At 58.6% G+C, this 19844-nt stretch overlaps 1 protein-coding gene across 3 annotated transcripts in view; it reads right to left on the bottom strand.

Annotated features, from left to right (window-relative positions):
• LETM1 (leucine zipper and EF-hand containing transmembrane protein 1) overlaps positions 1-7600 on the bottom strand; it is a 28323-nt gene extending 20723 nt beyond the window's left edge. Inside the window, exons 1-2 of one of the 3 annotated variants that reach the window (XM_013978459.2) lie at positions 7348-7600; positions 3503-3563 (exon numbers count right to left, since the gene is read on the bottom strand). In XM_013978459.2, the coding sequence (XP_013833913.2) occupies positions 3503-3563; positions 7348-7408 (122 nt within the window). In that variant the 5' untranslated portion in view covers positions 7409-7600. 3 annotated transcript variants of the gene reach the window in all.

A 19844-nucleotide genomic window follows, 5' to 3' on the forward strand; every position in this document is an offset into this window, starting at 1 on the left:
ATCCAGCCTAATCACCCCACTCTCCAACCCGATGGCCAAGGAAGCGAGCAGTCTGCGACCGGGGCAGCCAGCAGGCAGGGCGGAGACCCGCCAGAGCGGCACAGGCAGAGCCCTGCACACCTGCTCGTTTGACTCGAGGACGGTGCCCCTCCGTCCGCCTCCCCCGACAGCTTGACGTCACCCTCGGCAAGACCTGAGCAGTGCCTGGCAGGGGACAGCACGCAGGTGCTCAGAGCACCCCCGTGCCCTCTGCTGTCAGTGGCACCCACAGGCCACGGTGCAGGGACCTAAGACGCTCCCACAGCAAACACCTCCTAACTCGTGGGACCACCCCCTGCCCAGGGCAAACTGTGCCCAGACAGCGGCCTGGGGCCGGGCCAGGGTGGGCACCAGCCCTCAACGTGCCCCTCAGATCCGCGGGGTGAACAGGAAGGGCAGGCAAGACGGACCACGGACCCAGAGGTCCTTCCAGATGCACAGGACGCCCCTGCTGAGACACGGGTGGTGGGGCACGAGCCCCTGTGGGACAACGTGCCCCTGAGCACCTGGGGACGGGGGAGCCCTCACCGCCCCGTGACCTCATGCGAGGGCAGCGCCTGTCACCACCGAGAGATCGTGTAAGTGCTCACTAAGTGACAACGACAAACAGAAATAGCCCATGAGCTCAAGCTTTCCCACTGAATGGGGCTCGGCGCCTGCAGGGTCCAGAGCTGCCTGCCGGTCACCGGGCGACTGCACGCGCCAGGCCATGGGCGCGTCCCCTCCGCCTACTGCCTGTGACAGAGGACGTCAAGAGCAGCTACACAAAGTCTGTGATCAGAAACTCTCCACCTACTCACCCTGCAGGGTCCGAACCATTTCAATTAAGACCAAGACGGCAGAGTTCCCGGCGGGGAGTCGCAGGAGCGAAATCCGACTAGTATCCACGGGGATGCAGGTTCCATCCCTGGCCTTGCTCAGTGGGTTAAGGATCCAGAGTTGCTGTGAGCTGTGGTGTAGGTCACAGACGGGCTCAGATCCCGAGTGGCTGCGGCTGTGGTGTAGGCCGGCAGCCGAAGCTCCGATTCGACCCCTAGCCTGGGAACCTCCATATGCCACAGGTGCGGCCCTAGAAAGCAAAGAAAGAAAAGGAAGGAAGGAAGGAAGGAAAGAAAGAAGGAAGGAAGGAGAAAAGAAAAGAAAAGAAAAACCCCGTGCGCTGATCCTGTAGGACCACATCCTTCACGGCAACAACTACCCCCCCAGGTCACTAGTCACCTGTTTCCGGCCACCCACGGGGCCCCAGGCCCCTGAAATGCCAGCTGCAGATGACAGAGTTCACTTAGAACTCTGAAATCTAGAAAAGCATCTTTCAGGAAGAGTAAAGATGTTCGAGGCTCCTACGTTTTGTTTGTCTGTCTGGTTTCGGCTGCAACCTCAACACGTGGAAGTTCCCAGGCCAGGGATGGGCTCTGCGCCGCGGCTGCGGTCTGCATCACAGCGCTGGCGATGCAGCATCCCTAACCCGCTGCACCACCTGGGAACTTGCCATGCTCACGTATCGATGCCTCCGCATCGTAAAGAGAGAGGTTTCACGGCAACAAAGTTTAGCGACTATCAGAAAGGAAACCTAACTCAAATCAAGGTCAACACAATGCTGGAGCAACAGCACTTAACACACACACACACACACACACACACACACACACACACACACACACACACACTGGCGCGTGCGCACGCGCGCATGTGTATCAGGAGTTCCTCTGTGGCGCAGCGAGTTAAGGAGCAACAGCACTTAACACACACACACACACACACACTGGCGCGCGCGCACGCGCGCATGTGTATCAGGAGTTCCTCTGTGGCGCAGCGAGTTAAGGATCCAGTGTTGTCTCTGCACTGGCTTGGGTCTGCCATGGCGGGTGGGTCTGAGTTCAATCCCTGGCCCAGGAACTTCCACATGATTCAGGCATGGCCAAAAAAAAGAAAGAAAAGAGAAACTCAAAGTCAAGAGCTGGGGGCACTGTGGCAGCAGGTGGAGGCCTGCAAGGCTGCTGCTGTGAGGCCTTTGAAAACACCAGCGCGGCCCCGCCACACCGCACACGCTCGGATCCCCGTGAACACCCCTGCCTATGAGTGAAGAGCTCGGGCTGCCTACTTTCAGCGTTTTCTAAGAGCCAGAAAACCGAAAATACGCTTATACACAATTTTGCCTTGACGATCAAGTTTTCACGTGCAGCTTGTGCAGTGTTTGTTTTAGAGAAATAAATCCGCACCAGGAAGCTCCTCCAGCGGAGTTTTACAGCCAACATGAGGTGACACTGCTGAGGCTCGGGTTCGACCCCTGGCCCAGGGAACCTCTGCATGCTGTGGGCGTGGCCCCCCCAAAAAATGAGGTGACAAACCAGCAATCTCAAATGAATAAGAACATCCAAAAGACTCTGATGTGATCCCTAGCCTGGGAACTTCCATATCCCACGTGTGACCCTAAAAAAAAAGCGAAAAGAAAAAGAAACCCCAAAGGGCCCACAGCTCCACGGACAAGGGGTTGTGAGGGCGGGACACTCTCACCGGAGGGCCGGGCGTGTCGAGAGGGACCAGCTCCGCGCTAGGCGCCCGGGCGGGTGGACCTGGGGCCAAGGGAGAGGTCTGGGAGCCACAGCGAACAGGCGAGGGACCAGGAGGAGACGGGGCGAGGGGGGGGTGCGAGCAGGGCTGATGGCAGGCTGTGGGTGACAGTGGACAGGGGAGTGTGGGTGCCACTCCCTCCAGGGAGCCCTCCAGCCCCTCAGCAGTCCCACAGATTCCCACCACACGCCAGATTCGTCCCCAGAAGCGGGGAGGGCAAGCTGCAGCACTCCGGGGACCCTGAGGCTCAGGGCCAGAGCCCCACGCCGATGACGATGCCTGACACAGCCAACGGCTTTTTACAAAAATGCACAAAAAGCCACTGAAAACGGCCACTGTGTGAACACAGGAAAGATATCATATGGTCACTACCACATGTTTTAAAAAAGATACATAAGAAACACGAGCAGAATTACATACACCAAAGAGCTGATACTGGTGACAGGTCCTGGGATTATGAGTATTTATTTTTCAAATATCCATTCATGTATGTGATCTTATATTTCAAGGTGAAAAGATAAAGGCTTCAAAGGACAAAAACAAAGAGCAGGAAAGCAGGATATGCCACCTGCCCACACTGAGTCCACGGCACTCGAGCCCTTTCAAGCCCCACCATCAAACAGGCAGAAAGTTGGGAGCTCCCACTGTGGCTCAGGGGGTTACACACCCAACTAGTAACCACGAGGACGCAGGTTTGATCCCCGGCCCTGCTCAGCAAGTTAAGGATCTGGCGTTGCCGTGAGCTGTGGTGTAGGCTGCAGACCTGGCTCAGATCTGACGTTGCTGCAGCTACAGCTCTAATTCGCCCCCTAGCCTGGGAACTTCCACATGCTGCACCTGTGGCCCTAAAAGAAAAAAAAAAAGAGGCAGAAAGTGGCCTTTATTTACTTACACACAGCTCATCAACCCCACGGTGTTGGCACAACTGTGGCAAGCGGGACCCATTAGACTACCTGCAACGAAAAGAGAAAAAACAAGGAGATGCGAGTCAAACGCGGGGCCTCGTGCTGGTGCCACCCCAGGGTCTTTGGGACAGTAGTTTCCGGAGGCCTGTTCTGAGTGCTACGAAGTACAGGCTCAGCCCCACTTGGCACGCAGGGTCTTGGAAGACCAGACTCTGCCACCGGGCGCCCAGGGTCAGGTCTCCCCAGGTGGGACCACCGCCGACTCACTCCAGCTGCCTCTGGTGGGCAGAGGCCAGGCCCAGACACACAGGCAGCCCGAAGAGCAGGCAAGGCCCCGTCTAAATGACACCCCCAAGCAGGGGCGAGGGCTGTGACAATTACCTGAAAACTCAGCACCGAGGGCAACGTGCTTCCTGGATGAATGACACTGACGCACACAGAGCACGTTTTTTGGGGTTCTGACGTGCTCTGGACGCCCCCTCCAACTCCCAAGCTCTCAGTCCAGCTGAGGCAGACCCGCCTTCCTTGTCTCCTGAACAAAAGCCTCCCCCCACCCCCGGAGAACTTAACTTGGAAAAGGCCCCCCAGCAACCAGACCAGCTGCCACAGCCCGGGAGCCCCGGGTCTGCCCACCCGCCCACCCGCCGCACACTCCTGCCGGCCCGGCCCCTCTCTCCCCATCCTGACTTGGAAGGCTTTCAGAGTAACCCCGGGGGGGGCTCCAGGCTCTCCACCCCCCACCCCCCCAGGAGGTAGTCAGTGGGCTGCTCTCTCCTTCTGAAAATCCTTTTGTTGTCTCTTTCCCAACAACCACGCCTCGACTTGGAGCCCAGCTGAGTCTCCTACAACTCAATTCTGACTCCAGCCAGTTAGTGTCGACCCACCGGTTAAGGGCTTGGTCCCACAAGGCTGCCCCACTTCAGAGGCAAGGTGCGAGTGGGGTCCGAAGGCTGCCCACACTCCTGCCAACGATGTATTAGGGGGTTTCCATGGCCCTTTCAGATTGTTTGTCTTTTTAGGGCCATACCCACGGCATAGAAAGTTCCCAGGTTAAGGGCTGAATCTGAGCAACAGCTGCCAGCCTACACCACAACCACAGCAGTGCAGGATCCGAGCCGCATCTGCGACCTTCACTGCAACTCACTGCAACACCAGATCCTTAACCTACTAAGTGAGGCGAGGGATCGAACCCACGTCCTCATGGATACTCGTCGGGTTCATGACCACTGAGCCACGCCGGGAACTCTGCCGACCCTCTCTGTTTTGATAACTTGCGAGAATGGCTCACAGAACTTAGGAACATGCTCTACTGCCTAGTGCAGCTTATTGCAGATCAACAGCCAGACGGAGCGGCATACGGCTCGAGGTCCCAGAGGCGTGGAAGAGTCCTCGGGTGCAGGAGCTTCCGTCCTCATGGGACTGGCATGCGCCACCAACCAAAAAGCTCCCAGAGCCTTCCAGTTCAAGTTCCATCTTCACTGCTGAAGCATGATTTTTTTTTTTTTTTTTTTTTTTTGTCTTTTTGCTATTTCTTGGGCTGCTCCTGTGGCATAAGGAGGTTCCCAGGCTAGGGGTTGAATCGGAGCTGTAGCCACCGGCCTACGCCAGAGCCACAGCAAGGCAGGATCCGAGCCGCGTCTGCAACCTACACCACAGCTCATGGCAACGCCGGATCCTTAACCCACTGAGCAAGGGCAGGGACCGAACCCGCAACCTCATGGTTCCTAGTCGGATTCGTTAACCACTGCACCACGACGAGAACTCCTCTTTTCTTTCTTTTTTTTTTTTTTTAAAAGGGTCTCACCTGCAGCATATGGAGGTTCCCAGGCTAGGGGTCCAATCAGAGCCGTAGCTGCCCGGCCTACACTACAGCCACAGCAACGCCAGATCTGAGCCTCGTCTGCAACCTACATCACAGCTCACAGCAACAGAGGATGCTTAACCCAATGAGTAAGGCCAGGGATCGAACCTGCATCCTCTTGGATACTGGTGGCATTCATTACCGCTAAGCCACAACAGGAACTCCAAGGCATGATTGACTGAGTCCTTGGCCACTGGATATGATCAATCTCCAAGCCCTTCCCCAAACTGACTTCTTCCTATCCCACACCTTTCTTTTCCTGGCTTCCAGAAAAGCACACTCTGCATTCTCCCCACTAAGCTGCTCCAGGCAGCACCCTCCCTGCCCATCTCCAGATCCTCCCTGGCACTCTGTACTGGCACACATGCAGGTAGGAGACCCCGAGTCCTATGGGCACCTCACTCTCAGCAGCTCCAAGGACTTCCCGCTTCCCTTTGCCTGCTCCTCCCCAGCACTCCCTTGTTCCACTAAGGCGGGAGGCTGGGCCCCGCCACTCTTATACCCAGTCCTTGGCGGATCTGGTCAGCCCATCCTAAGTGCCAGCCCATTCCCAGAGAACACAGCCTGCAAAGGGCTGAAAGCAGAGGAAGCTGACAGACACCACCTCAGCTTGGCGATCAGTGTCAGCCTGGAGCACTGGAGGTCCTCCTGCCGCAGGCACTTCTCCCCCCCCATAAGGGAAATCTGAATTTACTGTGGACCTTAGTTAAGGACAACGTGTTACTGCTGGTTTACTCATTAAAACAACGGCCCACGCTGTGACTGAAGATGCCAGCAACCGGGGAGATGTGCTGCCCCCCCACACAACAAGCAGGAGCGTCACTGCTGAGGATGTGTTTGGACTCTGGCTCCCACAGCCCAGCCCTGGGCCCTGCAGGCTCTGGTGCCCTGCAGGTCCCACAGCAAATGAGCTGTCAGACTACCTCTCAGCCTCTTAATGTCTGCGTGAAGCACGGTGCCAACTACAGGAAACACTTGTATCCCTGGAATGATACAATCAGGGAACACACTCCGCTAATTTTTAAACCATAAGCAGGCTACAGAAATGTGTGTGGCCCATCACCATTATGAGGCAAGAGGTACAGACAGGGCTCTGCAGCAGACAGAAAGATCACAGGCTGGTCTGGGCACCCACACTGTTCACACAGTGAACTCTTGCCTCTCTGAAGATCTGAGCAGCCAATCAGCCACTGTTGTTAAAAATGACAATAACAGTTTCTCCCGGGGCCTTTAGACACAGTAAAGCACCATGACACATGCAGTTTTACTTCAGAACCTCAATTTTCTAGGACAAAAAATAAGGAACAAACTCAGAAAAGTTAGCTTAAAAAGAGACACAGAGAGTGAGGGTTAGGGCGGGCACGCTACGTGTGGGTCCCGAAGAGCCCCGAGTTAAGTGTGATCTCCGTGTCACAACTAGGGTCACCGAGGCTCCAGGCACTGCCCAGCTGTGGACCCACCCTCCACAGACGCCCAACAACACCCTAAAGATACGGGTCCCGGGGACGTCCTGCAAGCCCACAGGTCCTGATCGCCCGGAACGCGGCCCGAGGGCGCGGCTGTCTCCGCGAGCGGGCCCCCAGTTCCACCCGCCTCAACCGCGGAGGAGCGCCGACACCGTCCCAGGGCTGCCTGGCAGCACCCTCTCTTCCAAACTTTGCTGACCCCGCTCCCGACGCCGCGGCCAGCGGCTGGGCGACTGAGGTCACGGCGCGAGTGAGTCACAGGCCGCCCCGCGCGCCCGCACCCACCGCCCTGCGCTCGCCACGCCCGGCTCACGCCCAGCAGGGCGGGGCGGCGGGCAAGGCCGCTCCCGGCGTGACCCCAAGTCCGGCCTGGGTCCGAGCGCCGCGCCCCGCCCCCCCGCAGCCGCCCGGACGCGGGGGCGCCCGGGTCGGGGCAGGCGGACCCGAGGCCCTCTCCAGCCCGCCGCCTCGGCCCCGAGCCGTCCGCGGGGCGCCGGCCGCTTACCCCTCGGCGGGAGGCGGGCAGGCCCCCGGCCGCGGCAGCTCCTCAGTAAGATGGACGCCATGTGCCCGGCGCGGCGGCCGCCCGGTCTCCTGCGGCTGCTGCTCCTCTTCCGCGGCGGCCGCGGCTCCTCGCCGGCCGGTAGCGCCTCGGCCGGCCCGCAGACGGTTGAGGGCGGCGGTTGGCTGCGGGCGGCGGGCGCTCAGCTCAAGGACCCGGCACCGGCAGCGGCCATGTCCCGGCGCCGACATCCGGTGGCGCGGGGCGGGGCGGCCGGGCCGCCGCTCCCATTGGGCCCCTCGAGCGCCCGGCGCCGGCCAGGTGAGGGGCGGGCCCGGTGAGGGGCGGGCCCGCGCCGCCGCGGACTGCCCGTCCCGGCGTGCCCCGCGGCGACTGCCCCCCCCAGCGCGCTGCATTCTGGGCCGCGGCGCGCCGCCCGGCCCCGCGTGCGGGCCGCACAGGCGTGGGGAGCCGGCGGCGCATGCGTGGTGGGCCCTCCCGCCTTCCCTCTTCCCTGCGGCGGCGGCGGGGGAGTCAGCCCGCAGCGCGCTCCAGCGGCGAGCCGCGCGCGGCAGATGCCCCGGGGACGTTTGGGGAAGGACCCAGCCAGGGGCTGGGGGGCGCCGGCAGCCGGGCATGTCTGGCCGAGCCCTAGGTCGGTGTCGGTCCCGTCCCAGGCCGTCGCTCGCTGCACCTGGGGCCCTGGGTTTAGGGCGGCGCCCGCCAGGGCTGCGCCGAGCCCGCGGGTCCTACCCGCTGACCACGCCGGAAGGGAGGGCCCAGGCAGCCGTGACCTTTGAGCCCCACATTTTCCTTCCCTAAGGTCCGGTCAGACTGTCGCGGGGGCATCGACGAAGTGATGCTTGGAGAGCCGGCAGGGTGGGACTTGGCGGCTCCTGGGGCCCAGCGGACCACGGCCTCCCCAGCAGGTCACGGCCACCAGCTTGCCCCTCAGCCCTTCCCCTGGACGCTCCACCCTGCTTCCCACGCGCAGCCTGTGCTCCTCTCGGGGCCTCCACCCAGAAGGTCTTGTTAGTCCTTCTCACCTCCTCGGCCTGTCTGTCTTGCTCGTTGGTGTAAACCCAGGACCCTGTGTGGTGAGGTTCTGCAGTGCGCACTCAGTGCGTATCTGTTCTCGGGTGCAGGAGTGTGGACTCCTGATCCCAGCAGGCTCCTGAGTCTTCAGGGACTGGTTGAATGGCAATCTTCCCCAGGAGGTTCCCCCCAAACCCAGTCCTCACCATCTGGAAGAAGTAGCCTGCCTGCGGTGGTTTTCCTGAACCTCTCTGAGCGGGAACTGCCAGGTGCTGGACAGGGATGGGCCTAGAATTCCCGCCTCAGAGGGGAGAGGGTGCAGGTGACTTTGAAGATAACATGAAGTGCCTGTATTGACACTGGGCAGTGAGCACTATGGACTTAAAATTCAGGGTTAATCTAAGCTCGCCTATACCTGAAACCCAGGCTTCTACTGCCAACAAACTGTAAAGCCAGGAGAGAGGGGGGCGTAAGGCAGGAGAGTTCTCATTGCCCTGTCCCCATCCAGGGCTAGGCCTGAACCAGGGCCAACAGGTGCTCAGGGTTGGACAGCACCGGCTTTTTAAAGCCCAAAGTGTAGTAATACCCTCCTGTTAGTACAAGTAACTGATTTGGGCTCTGGGCTCCTTAGGGCTCTGTCCCAAAGCTGTCCAGGGGCAGAGGGGAGGCCCCCCAGAGGGGGCAAGAATCAAAGCAGGGTCCTAGCTGGCCGGAAACAGGGCGGGGCAAAGGCAACGACCAACCAATGGGCGTGAGTGTCTGTTTGAAGGACTTTCGAGGACACGCGGCCGGTTGGGGGGGGTGGCAACGCTAATCAGCTGCCTTTGGGATAACTCACCCCTGGTCCAGCCAGGTGGAGTGGAGAGGGAATCCAAAGATAGGGTCTTAACAGGGCGTTGGGGTGCTGTGTCTGTGGCCTCTGGGCACCATCTCTGATGCTCTGCAGCCTGGGCAGAGCAAGGTGTTAGAGTAACTCATTTTTCAACAGTAAGTTTATTGGGTTTCCTGATTATCTGAAGAACATGTGCTTGTAGCACGTTTGTGAAAATGAATATATAAAGAAACAAGTAGAGATGTGACATCTTTGATGCCTTCCTGCCCTGCATCCCTGCAGGCAGTAGTCCCAGGTCGCAGCACCATGGTACACAAATTTGTTTTAAAATCATGGACGCAGTGGTTAACGAATCCAACGAGGAACAATGAGGTTGTGGGTTCGGTCCCTGGCCTTGCTCAGTGGGTTAAGGATCCAGCGTTGCCGTGAGCTGTGGTGTAGGTCACAGACTCGGCTCGGATCCCGCGTCGCTGTGGCTGTGGTGTAGGCCGGCAGCTACAGCTCCAATTCGACCCCTAGCCTGGGAACCTCCATATGCCGAGGGAGTGGCCCTAGAAAAGGCAAAAAAAATAAAAATAAAATAAAATCATGGATCTGGGAGTTCCTGTTGTGGCACAGCGGAATCGAGTCCGACTAGGAACCATGAGGTTGTGGGTTCGATCCCTGGCCTTGTTCACAGGGTTAAGTGTCCCGAGTTGCTGTGGCTGTGGTGTAGGCCAGCAGCTGTAACTCTGATTTGACCCCTAGCCTGGGAACTTCATATGCCGCAGGTGTGGCCCTAAAAAGCAAAAAATAAAAAAATAAAATCATGGACTCTCTGCCTTTTTCTTTTCTCTCCCTCTCTCTTCCCCCCCCCCCGTCTTTGTAGGGCCACACCTGCAGCATATGGAAGTTCCCAGGCTAGGGGTCAAATCGGAGCTTCAGCTGCCGGCCTACACCACAGCTACAGCAACTCGGGATCCCAGCCGTGTTTGTGTCTGCAACCTACACCACAGCTCATGGCAATGCTGGATCCTTAACCCACTGAGCGAGGCCAGGGATCGAACCCGCGTCCTCATGGATGCTAGTCGGATTGGTTACCGATGCACCATGATGGGAACTTCGCCTCCCACATATTGTATATAAGCTCTCTGCATGTTTACACAAGTGACAGAGTCAAGGGAAACAGGGTGGGATAGCCGGACGGCACAAACACCCCAGTTAAAGAGGTTAGAGAATCAGGTTAGGAATCGGGTTAAGGAGTCAGGTTAGAGATCCCTTAGGGAATCAGGGTAGGGTGAAATTAGGAATCCGATTGGGAGGCCAGATTAGAGATCGGCTTAGGGAATCAGTTTAGGGTGAGGGTGTCAGAGGAAACCTGGGCAGGGCCGAGCGCTGGGCTCTGGCCACGCACACCCTCGGGGGCAGGGCAGGCAGAACTGGGTTGGACCGGGTTGAGGTTGTACCCAGAAGTGTGATGCAGGAAGTGAGGGACAGTGGAGTCAAGGTTTGTACAAGAGAGGACTTTTTTTTTTTTTTTTTTTTTTTTGGTCTTTTTGCCTTTTCTAGGGCCGCTCCCGCGGCATATGGAGGTTCCCAGGCTAGGGGTCAAATCAGAGCTGTAGCCGCCGGCCTACACCAGAGCCACAGCAACGCAGGATCCGAGCCGCGTCTGCGACCTACACCACAGCTCATGGCAACGCCGGATCCTTAACCCACTGAGCAAGGCCCGGGATCAAGCCCTCAACTTCCTGGTTCTTAGTCGGATTCATTAACCACTGCGCCAGGACGGGACCTCCAAGTGAGTACTTTCTTTAAGCCTTAATCAGGAAGTTCAAACTGGGGAGGAAGGGAAGAGAGGGGGCAGCGTGGCTTGGGACACTGGAAGGTGGCAGGAGCACAGGCCAGTGGGGCCGGCGGGCCTGAAGTGAGTTTGGAGTTGGTACTGGAGCAAGAGAGCTGGGCAGAGAGGGGGCTGCTTACAGTGGGGGTGGTGGGTGCGGCTTACAGGCCAAGGCAAGGACTAGGGTGTGGGCCGCCCAGGAGAAGAGCCTGCGGCGGGGCTGGAGGGCAAGGTCCTTGGGGAGAAGGGCCAGGAGGCTTTGAGCATCAGAAAGAGGTGTGTCTCCTCCAACAGCCTTGGCCGCACCCGTACATGGCTGCACAACCAAGGTGGTGGCTGGGGTACAGGGCGGACAAGCATTTGAGTCTTGAGAACCAAGGGTGGGGTCGGTGGGACTGAGGTTGCACCCACTGGCTCCCCACAGCAACATCCGCCCTCTCCTTGCCTCTTAACCCTGGGTTTACTGGAAAACCTTGTTAAAAAGCCTTTAAATTTTTTAATTTTAATTTTAAACTAAAGATTAATCAAAATTTAATTTTATTTCTGTGTATGTGAAGTGGCCAAGTCCCAGGCATACAGATGGAAGCATTTTTCCATTATGCACACACCCAGGCAGCCCCCCACCCCAATCAAAGCGGAAGGCTGCCAGCTTCCAGAAGCCTCTGCAGGCCCTCTGATGTCACCTCTCCTCGGAGATAACCTCTACCTCAAATTCTACCTTGAAAATCACTTTTTGCCTGTCCTTTCACTTTACCACGTACTGTATGCTTTTAAAAAATCGGTTGCTGGAGTTCCCACCATGCACAGAAACAAATCCAACTAGGAACCATGAGGTTGGGGATCCGATCCCTGGCCTCACTTGGTGGGTTAAGGATGCAGCGTTGCCCATTTGGTGTTGCTGTGGCTGTGGTATGGGCCAGCAGCTGTAGCTTTGATTGGACCCCTAGGCTGGGAACCTCTGTATGCTGTGGGTACAGGCCTAAAAGGCAAATAAATAAATAAAATAAAAAAATCAAAAAGCTGGTTGCTTTCCTTTAGCATTATGTCTATGAAATTCATCAGCGTAGTCGTGGGTAACATAGTTTGCTATTTTTCATCGCTGTGCAATATCCCAGTATAGGCATAGACCACAGTTTGCTTATCAATGCTGGGGTTGATGGCCCCTCGATTTGGGGCCATTTTAAAATAATGTTGCTGGGAATATCCTTGCACGCGGCTTTTACCGCTTACACGTGCGACTTTAACAGGGGCGGAATTGCCAGTCGAGAGTGTGCTCAAGTTCAGCCTTAGCAAATCCTGGCAAACAGTGTGCCAGAGTGTTCTGACAGCTTATCCCAAAGTCCTGCAGACCCCGGGCCGCGTTGTTGTGGTCTCTCCTGAGGGTGGGCACAGCATGGTTTTGCTCTGCCCTCCTTTCACGACGGAGATTTGAGAGGCAGGTCTTCCTATGCTTTTGGATCTCCTGTCATGGAGCACCTGAGTGAGGCTAGTTTCTTTGTCATGACAGGAACTTCGGCAATGTCAGATCTTTAATCCACTGTGCGGGGCTGGGAATCGAACCGGAATCCCAGCTCTCCCAAGACACCACCAATCCTGTTGCACCACAGTGGGAACTCCTCCCTTTCTTTCTTTTTCTTTTTTTTGATTTGTAAGAATTCCTTGCTTATTCTGGATGTGGGTCCTTATTATATGTATTTTAAGCATTTTTTCCTATTCAGAGATTTCCCATGTGGCTCAGCAGGCACTGCTATGGCTCAGGTCACTGCTGTTGCACGGATCCTGGCCTGAGAACTTCCACATGCCATGGGCATGGGGGGAGGAGGAAGCATTTTCTCCTATTCAGGATTACCTTTTTTTTTTTTTTTTTTTTTTTTTTGCTATTTCTTGGGCCGCTCCCGCGGCATATGGAGGTTCCCAGGCTAGGGGTCAAATCAGAGCTGTAGCCACCGGCCTACACCAGAGCCACAGCAACGCGGGATCTGAGCCATGTCTGCAACCTACACCACAGCTCACAGCAACACCGGATCCTTAACCCACTGAGTGAGGTCAGGGACCGAACCCGCAACCTCATGGTTCTTAGTCGGATTCGTTAACCACTGCGCCACAACGGGAACTCCAGGATTACCTTTTCAACTCACAACAGTGTCATTTTTTTTTCTCTTGGCTGAGCCCAAGGCATGTGGAAGTTCCCCAGCCAGGGATCATACCCATGACACAGCAGCAACAATGCCAGATCCTTAACTCACTGAGCCAGCAGGGAACTCCTTTTGATATCTTTTTCGACAAGTACTTTTTGTGATTAAAGGAATCTTTGCCACCCCAAGGTCTTGAAGATAGTCTCATGTTTTATTCCAGAAACGTATTCTGTTTTTAATATTTAGACTTGAAATTGGTGTATGTTTTGTGCATTGGGAGGCAGGGATCAAGGATTATTTTTCCCCTGCGGGCACAAATGGATCCAGCACCATTTATTGAAAAGGACATCTTCACGGAGTTCCTGTGGTGGCGAATCGGAAATGAATCTGACCAGTATCCTTCAGGATTCGGGTTCGATCCCCGGCCTTACTCAGTGGGTGGGGGATCCAGCATTGCCATGAGCTGTGGTGCAGGTTGCAGACATTGCTGTGGCTGTGGCGTAGGCTGGCAGCTGTCGCTCTGATTCGACCCCTAGCCTGGGAACTTTCATACACCGCAGGTGCGGCCCTAAAATGCAGAACAGAAAAGGCAAGGAAAAGAACATCTTCCTTTCAGGCAGAGTAATGACCCCTGAAAACGTCCACAGTCCATCCTAATTCTGGAATTTGCGATTATGCTACTTTACAAAGAAGGAGAGACCCCAGAAAAAGTGATTGTGTGAGGGGTCTTCAGATGGGAATTCACTCTGGATTATCCAGCTGGGCACAGGGTAGTCATAGGTGTCCTTGGAATGAGTAGGGGCGGTAGTTCCCATTGTGGCTCAGCGGGTTAAGAACCTGACTAGTATCCAAGAGGATGTGGTTCGATCCCCCAGCCTCGCTCAGTGGGTTAAGGATCGGCCCCGTGATGCTTGGTTTCCATCTGGCTCAGTCCAGAACAGAGTCGTCCAAATCTTGCTGCGGGCTCAGGGCTTAGGGAGAACTTTTATTTTCTTCTTTCTGCCGTTCTGGGTTTTAATTTCCTGCAATTTTCACAACTACAAAAAGAAGCTCCACTTTGGCCCCAAACAATGTTTCTTTAGCCAAAACCCGAGTGAGCGGTAAGTGCTGGTCGCCCGCCCTGCTCTGGCTGGTCGTGGATCTGGGCAGTCCCCGTGGAGAATGGGGCGGGGGACACGGTGAAGGTCGCCCGTCTTCTCCCCATCGCTCTCCGTTCCTTTCCTTCGTTCTGGGAGACCCCGAGCTCCAAAAACCAAACCGCAGGGCGGGCTCCCGGGTGGAGGGAGGTCTGGGGTGTGCGGGAAGGAGCGCGGCGGCCGGCGGGGCCAGCGCGGCGGGCGTGGCCTCGAGGCGCGGGGCTAATGCAGGGGCGGGGCGCCGGGGCGGGGCGGGGCGCCGGGGCGGGGCCGGGCGGCTGCGGGACGTGCCGGCTGTACCCCCAGGTCCCTAACCCCGGAGCCCTGCGCCCAGGCCCGGCTCCTCATGCCTTGGCCGGCCTGGGAGGCTTCTTGCCCCAAACGCGCCGCTGCGCCTGGCTCCCCCGTCCCAAGCCTGCGCGTTCCCCAGGAGGGCAGCCCGGCAGGTGCAGGTGCGAGCTCGCTCTCTCGGGGGAGGCAGCCATTCCTGCTTAAGAGCCGCTCCCCAGGCAGATACTGGGCAGTTAGTGTCACCATTTCGCTCGCTCGCTCTCTCTCTCACACACACACACACACACACACACGCACACGCACACGCACACACAGGCCTTGCAACCTGCCCAAGGTCATACAACCCGGAAGAGAGGGGTTGTGGGTTAAACAGTGTCCCCCCCAAAAGATGTGTTCAAATATAAACTGCCCTGTGAATGCGCCCTTTTTTGGAAACAAGGCCTTTGCAGACCTCATCAAGTTAAAACGGGGGTCATTAGGTGGGCCCTAATCTGAGGACTAGTGACCTTAGAAAACAGAGACACGTGGATGCAGAGAGAAGGCGGGGTGAGTGGAGCCTGGGTGTGGAGGGATGAGGCAGAAACCAAAGGTCCCAAGGACTGCTGGCCACCACCGGAGGTCGGGAGAGCCTTTGCAAGGAATTCGACTTAACGTGCACCTTGGTTTCGGGTTCTGGCCTCCGGAACTGGGAGGAAAGAACCCCACTGTCCAGCAGCACTATACCAGCATCCTCGGTGTCCTGCGCGAGGAGAACCAGGACTGGGGGCCTGATAGTCTGGGTCCAGGCAGCACGGGCAGCGGAAATAAACTCGGGCTGTGTGTACTCCAGGGAGTCTCAGCCCGCCCGGCAGGGATCAAGCAAGTCTCTGGAGAAAGCAGTGTCCAGTTAAGATCTGGCACAGGGACGGGAAAGCGAAAAGTTCAGTTTGGTCCTGCTCAGGGGTGACATCCAGTGAGGGGTCAATTTTATTGGCCAGGGGCTCTGAGGAGAGGGCTGGGCTACAGAGGCAGAGCTGGATGGGGGCCCCACTCCTGGAAGCAGGATGCAAGTCTTGCTGAGGAGTGGGCTTTGTGTGAGGGACACTGGGGAGCCGTAGCAGAATTTAAGTGGACGGGTGACATGGGCAGTTTCGTGGTTTACAAAAACTCCCCTGGGAGTTCCCATCGTGGTGCAGTGGTTAATGAATCCAACCAGGAACCATGAGGTTGCGGGTTCGATCCCTGGCCTTACTCAGTGGGTTGAGGATCCGGCGTTGCCATGAGCTGTGGTGTAGGTCGCAGACATGGCTCGGATCCTGCGTTGCTGTGGCTCTGGTAGGAGCCGCCCTAGAAAAGGCAAAAAGACAAAAACAAAACAAAACAAACACAAACAAACAAACCTCCCCTGGCTGGGTGCAGAGAATGAACTAAAGGGGGAGAAAGTGGGTGGGAAAATCAGTGGATGAAAAACTGCCTCCTTGAGTTCGCCTTGGGCTCAGCAGGTTGAGGACCTAACCTAGTGTCTGTGAGGATTCAGGTTCGATCCCTGGCCTCACTCAGTGGGTTAGGGATCTGGTGTTGCCATGAGCTGTGGTGTAGGTCACAGATGTGGCTTGGATCTGGCATTGCTGTGGCTGTGGTGTAGGCCGGCATCTGCAGCTCTGATTCAGCCCCCCTAGCCTGGGAACCTCCATATGCTGTGGGTGCAGCCTTAAGAAAAATAAAAGAAAAAAGCCCTGCCTTAATCCCAAGTAGGGAAGTGAGCTAAGGCTGTGGTGGCAGGGTGGGCAGAGTGGCAGGAGAGGAGAGGCTGGCTTAGAGGAAGGTTTGGGTTAGGAAGTGGAATCCTGGGAGGCGTGAGCCATAGACTGGCTGGGGTGGAATCTCCAGGAAGCAGCCTGTGGCTGGGGTGGGGTGGTGGGGAAGATGGGTCTGAGGTTACCCTCAGGCCTGGACCACGGTCCTGGGCTGTGGTTTGCTCCTAACGGGGACCCACTGAACCAGGTGACAGACAGACACCTCAGGCCTCTCAGAGGCTCCCGTAGGTCAGCCCCGAGGCGGGCCGAGAGCGGGAGGGACAGAGAAGGTGGGGAGGCCTCCTGCTCAGGCCTCTCAGCCAGGACTTGAGCGGGAGGCTTCTCAGCAGGGCTTTAGTCTCCACATCCCTCTCCCAGCCTGACAGCGGCCCGGGCTCAGGGGACCCAAAAGGGCTCTTACAGGATTGACTGCTGGCTCCTGTAGGCTGGCCCCGTGGGCTGGAGTGGCCCTTGGGCTGGTCCTTTGGAAAGGCAAACTTCCAGCCTGGGGGACAGAGCAGTCTGGGCTGGGAAGGGGCCGCCGAGAGGGTCTGTGGGTGGGAGGCCCCCGCCACCGCTCAGCCTGGGGTCTGGGCTGAGAAGAGGGGCCTCCCCAATGCCCTCCTTGGAGACAAGGGGCCACCTGGGGCACGGGAGGAGGGGCGGTTGAGACCGCTGGTTTCCACTTGGAAGCCCTCTTTATTTGGCCAGGGATGGAGAAAGGCTGGGGTCAGAGTGCACGCATCCCCATGGAAACAGCAATGAGCCCGGCCCTGTGGGGATCCTGGCCCTGGTGGGGGATGGGGAGGCCAAACCAGGGCTCAAGGGGCTCTGGGGGCGAGGGGGCCTCAGCCTCACCTTTGGCAGCAGCTCTTACAGGGAGGTCTGTGCCAGCAGCTGCAGGACCGGTGTCGATGGAGCATGGAGGCAGAGTGGGCTTCGGCCTGCGCCACGCAGAGATCCTAGAGTGGGCTCTGCCTCCTCGAGCTTATGCCCCTAGCGGCCAGAGGTGGTCCGGATACAGACCTCGCAGCCAGGGGACTCCCAGCTCCGCTTGACCCCTTGTTCCCTGGCTGCAGGGCTGCTCCCAGAGCTGGCAGGCGGGCCTGGGATACCCTGGTCCTGAGTGCCTTGGCCTGAGAGGCTGGTTGGGGGGCAGCCATTGTCCTCCGAAACGCCTCTCCCCTGTGGCTGCTGCTTTCTCTCACGAGAGGACCCCTGGCCTATCTTCTGCAGTCTCTCCTCTCTGAGCATGGAATTTGCATTCAGAGAAGTGACGAGCCTCAAAGAGACCAAAACAAGGTTTGGCCCCAGCTGCCGACATCCTCGAGCACCCTGCAGTCCTCTGGGCCCACTGGGCTGGGGGCTTCCACCCCCATGCCCCCCCTCCCCCCCCCCGCCTGCAAGGGGCGTAGATGATGGCTTCCTCAGGACACTATCTCTGCGGGGTTTCCTTCAGTCCCGGGAGGGCCTCTTCCCCTTTGCAGTGACCAGGGAGACCCTCTGCTCTCCCAGAGGCCAGGACTGGGGCTGTTCGGCTGGCCAGACTCGATGAGAAGGGCCTAGGACCTCCAGGAGACAGTAGGGCTGGGCCCAAGGAGGCCTGCACTGGGCAGGAAAAGATCAGCCAGCCCCAAATAACTTTCTTCAAGAAAATCCACACACACACTTGCAAGTTTTGAATAAATTTACATGTTGATTGCACTATTCTAAATGCAGATTTTTTTCTTTGAAGAGGAATCCTAATTCCAAACTTGTGAAATACTGCAGGGACTTAAGGACTGGGGAGGGAGGCAGTTTTCCAGGCTTGTGCCCCAGAGGGATCCAGATCCCAGAGAGGGATGTGGCAAAATGCAAATGTGAATGGGTCACCACCCACTAGACGCATTCCAGAGGCTCCTGGGGGCCAGAGGTGACTCCCGGCAGTGACTGCTGTGACGAAGGTGTCTCTTCTAGTCGCCAGGTTCCCCAGTCCCCTGCAAGGGTACAGCACACAGCGGGACCTCGCCGTGGAGCGCTTGGGTGGAAGTGTGAACAGTTCTCTAATTCCTTTTCCGCTGGCACACTGGGGAGGGCCCCCCTCGGTTCTGGCGTCCCCTGCTTTGGTGGGAAGGACGTCCAGGCGGGGTGCTTTAAGTGCTGCCTACCAGAGTCCTGCACTGGCAGTGCTGGCCAGGCCTTTGCACTCCAGCCCCTCAGTCAGGGATGTGGCTGCCCCTGGGAAGGGTGAGACCAGCAGTGACGTGGCTCTCGGCAGCCAAAGCAGACCCTGTAGGAGCTGGCAGCTGGTGGCTGGGCAGGAAGAGCCCCCTTGAAGGGGTCCGCAGCGGCACATCTGGGTCCACCACACAGGTCCATTATCCCAGCTGCAAGTCAGACTGATCTTCCCAAAGCTGGATCCTGACCACAGGCTGGCACTCCTGGGCCTGGCCGGCCCTCTTCCCCACCCCAGCCTCACTAGAACGGCAGGAGCCCCAGTAGTTTCAGGATTCCCCACGACATCCAGATCAGGGCAGTTCCGAGCCTGGGAGGTGGGGGGAATGTCTAAATGCACGCCCCACGGATATTCTCTAGAAGACCCCCCCCCCTCCACCGCGCCGGCCAGACTCTCTCCGGCCTGTTATCTTCCTCCCTGTCGTTGTTTGTGACTCTTTATGCCAGGTTTGTAATGTGGGCTCCAGGAGCGCAGGCATGGCGGGGACCTCTGCACCCTTCTCCGCAGCCCCGGGAGCTCCCTCCACAGCGCTCCCCTGCGAGTTCCAGCGGGGTTTCGCGTGCAGGGGCAGTTGGAACCTGACCTCCGCCTTCCCGGATCCGGGCGGCTCGAGCAGGCCCCGCGCCAGAGAGCCTCCTAACCGGAGTCTTCTTTCCGCCCCAAGGCAGGGGCGTGGGTGATCACCCGGGTGCCCGGCCTGCAGCCAGCGTGGAGGGAGCCGCGCCGCGGGGCCGGGGCCGGGACCGCGATCGCGCGGGGCGGCCTCGCGGGCGGCGATTGGGCGCGCGGCCGTGACGTCACCACGCGCGCGCTCCGGACGGCCAGTCCGGGCTCCGGGCCTTCGGTTGAGCCGTCGCCTGGCGCGCGCCCGGCCGAGTAGCGGGAGCAGGGCGCGCGCCCCGGCGCTGGTCTGAGGCGGCCGGCGGGGTCCCGCTTCCCTGGCTTCAGCGCGCCCTCGAACCCCGGCCCCAGCCCGCGCCCTGACCCCAGCCCCAGCCCGCGCCTCCGGCCCCCGCCGCCCCCCCGCCCGCGCGCCCCGCCCCGCCCCGCCCCGCGCGGATTTGAAAAGCCCGGCCGCAGCCCCGCGAGCGCGGCAGCCAATCAGCGGCGCGCACTTTCCCGCGGCTTCTGTGAGGCGGCGGCGGCCCGGCGGCGGCGGCGGCGGGCGGGAGGCGCGGGGGCGGGGTCGGCGTCGCGCGCGGAGAGCCTCGGCCTGGCCGCGCTGCGCCCGCCGCCGCCGCCGCCGCCGCCGCCGCCGC

The sequence above is a fragment of the Sus scrofa genome, chromosome 8 (assembly GCF_000003025.6).
Source record: "Sus scrofa isolate TJ Tabasco breed Duroc chromosome 8, Sscrofa11.1, whole genome shotgun sequence".
In the NCBI taxonomy this organism is placed as follows: Eukaryota; Metazoa; Chordata; class Mammalia; order Artiodactyla; family Suidae; genus Sus; species Sus scrofa.